We start from the raw sequence: 2669 nt of genomic DNA, 5'->3' as shown, positions 1-2669 counted from the left end.
TCTTTCCCGCCCCCTCAGGACAATCATGCCGGCTCCAGACCAACAGGTCCTGGAGGACCTGCTGTTGTTCCGCAGTGACCTTGGTGACCAGGGGGGGGAGTCACAGAGTCTGAGTGGAGGAGGCCAGACCGTGGAGGAGGAGGAGGAGGAGGAGGAGGAGGAGGATGATGTCACTGCTGCTGACACTGACAACGTGAGGCTGAAAATTAAAATCACGTCCCATGATCCTCTGGGGCGAGACCTAAACATGACTCAGCAGAAATGTTGGTTCAGGAATTCAACGTTGCTCTCCTCTCCGCAGCCCCAGGCTCCGCCCACCTCCTCCTCTCAGGAGCCAGTCGTATGTTGCGGTTGCAGAGGGCAGGTGTATGACCGTTTCTTCCTGCTGGCAGCAGGGGGCGCCTGGCACAGCAGCTGTCTACGCTGCTCTCAGTGTCAGTGTGAACTCCAGACGCACGGGTCGCTGTACTGTCGCCACGGAAACATCTACTGTCAACAGGACTACAACAGGTAAACACTCAGCCAATCACAGGGCAGAGCACAGGTAAACACTCAGCCAATCACAGGGCAGGTTGATTCATTTCCTTCTTTCCTCCCTGGTTGGTGGGACAGGATGTTTGGGGGCGGTCGCTGTTCTCGCTGCTCTCAGCCAATCCCAGCGTCCGCTCTGGTGATGCGATCGGGTCACATGACCTTCCACCCTCAGTGTTTCTGCTGTCAGGTCAGTGTTCGCTCTTGGTTCTGGTGAGGTGATCAAACAGAAGCTGACGTGTGGTGGTCTCCTCAGGAGTGTGACGTCACGCTGCTCCCCGGGAGTCTGTACTCCGTCCACGGTCACAGACTCCTCTGTCAGTCACACTGCCGGGGCCGCGGGAACTTCCCACCGTCCCTGGACCGTCAGGTCAGGACGCAGCAGCGAGGCGGTGGCGGTGGCGGTGGCGGTGAGTTTTTGATCGTCAACAGTCTCAACAAAAATGAAATTCTTTGAAAACTAAAGTGGTCTTTGATGGTCCAGAGCAGAACCAGGTGGTCGCTGAAGGGGAGGAGTCTGTCAGCAGTCCAGAACCACGACAGGCAGGTGGGCGGAGCCACAGAAGCACCAAGCGAATCAGAACGTGTTTCCGCAGCGAGCAGCTGAGGGCGCTGGAGTCCTATTTCGCCCAGAAACATAATCCTGACGGAAAAGACTGGACCTACCTGGTCCACCGGACCGGTCTGCCCAAGAGAGTCCTGCAGGTTCGACCGATGACATCACTGAGAGAGCACAGCTCTGATTGGTCCTGGCAAATTTTCAAAGTTTTATTCTCTGTTTAGCAGAAGTTCAGACTTTTATTTTGAAAGGACATATTATATAACACTAAAAAGACTTTGGTTTTGGAGCTACAGCATTACGGGTGCTAATGCTAATGCTAATGCTAATACTCGTGCTACTGTGAAGTGACACGGCACCATGTGTCACACCACACATGGTGCTACAAAGACACTGCTAATGGTAATGCTAGTGGCTATGTTTATGCTAATGCTTAAAACATGCTACTAATAGCCACAGCTAGTCCTAGCCTTCAGGCTAATGTTCTTTCCTGTCACTCAGGTGTGGTTCCAGAACGCACGGGCTAAACTTCGCCGCTCGCTCACCTCCACTGAGCCTCAGACTACCCCTGGACCAGCGGTACCCCCGTCTCCTGGGTCTCTGTCTCCGCCCTGTTCCTCTTCCGGCCAATCGGAGCTCTTCCCGGCCAGCACTATTGACCCACTGCAGCTGTCGTTGATCACCGCCCCCCTCTACGACCCACCCATCAATCATCCTGCTCTCTTTCTGGACTACGATTCCCAGAATGAACTGGGGGACGACTCCTCTCTGGAAGTCTATGAGGACGTGGAACCTGATCTGGAACAAACCACAGCCATGTTGGATCACCAACAGAAATGAAACAAAAATATTATGGTCAAGACTTGAAATCTGCTAAAATCTCTGATTTTCGCCATGGACTTTGGTCTGAACTCAACTCACTGATTTTCTCCATGGACGTTGGTCTGAACTAAAAGCTCTGATTTTCTCCACTGACTTTGGTCTGAACTCAACTCACTGATTTTCTCCATGGACTTTGGTCTGAACTCAACTCACTGATTTTCTCCATGGACGTTGGTCTGAACTAAAAGCTCTGATTTTCTCCATAGACTTTGGTCTGAACTAAACTCTCTGACTTTCTCCATGGACTTTGGTCTGAACTAAAATCACTGATTTTCTCCATGGACTCTGGTCTGAACTAAAAGCTCTGATTTTCTCCACTGACTTTGGTCTGAACTCAACTCACTGATTTTCTCCATGGACGTTGGTCTGAACTAAACTCTCTGACTTTCTCCATGGACTTTGGTCTGAACTCAACTCACTGATTTTCTCCATGGACTCTGGTCTGAACTAAAATCTCTGATTTTCTCTATAGACTTTGGTCTGAACTAAAATCTCTGATTTTCTCCATAGACTTTGGTCTGAACTCAACTCACTGATTTTCTCCATGAGGTTTGGTGAAGTCTTTTCTGTTTTTCTGATATAAATTGCTCTAAAACACCAAAAAAAGCACCATGAATAGATTTTGAAGATCACGTAAAGCTCAGTTTCAGTGTTGGGCTGCTTTGAGCAACAGGGGGCGCTCACAGGTCACTCAGTC

The 2669-nt window shown here is 50.5% G+C and overlaps 1 protein-coding gene across 3 annotated transcripts in view; it reads left to right on the top strand.

Annotated features, from left to right (window-relative positions):
- Positions 1–2027, top strand: part of LOC107989934 (LIM/homeobox protein Awh-like) — a 3588-nt gene extending 1561 nt beyond the window's left edge. For 2 of the 3 annotated variants that reach the window (XM_025064951.1, XM_025064953.1), the window contains exons 3-7: positions 302–510; positions 613–721; positions 788–941; positions 1016–1236; positions 1592–2027. In XM_025064951.1, coding sequence (XP_024920719.1) covers positions 302–510; positions 613–721; positions 788–941; positions 1016–1236; positions 1592–1930 — 1032 coding nt within the window. In that variant the 3' untranslated portion in view covers positions 1931–2027. The remainder of the gene's footprint in view (positions 1–301; positions 511–612; positions 722–787; positions 942–1015; positions 1237–1591) is intronic. The other variant, XM_025064952.1, reaches the window with a different exon arrangement.
- The last annotated feature ends 642 nt before the right edge of the window (positions 2028–2669 follow it).

This window comes from Cynoglossus semilaevis, chromosome 18 (genome assembly GCF_000523025.1).
Source record: "Cynoglossus semilaevis isolate Cse_v1.0 chromosome 18, Cse_v1.0, whole genome shotgun sequence".
NCBI lineage: Eukaryota > Metazoa > Chordata > Actinopteri > Pleuronectiformes > Cynoglossidae > Cynoglossus > Cynoglossus semilaevis.
Note: the sequence above shows the minus strand (reverse complement) of the source record. Positions and strands in the feature narration are given on the sequence as shown.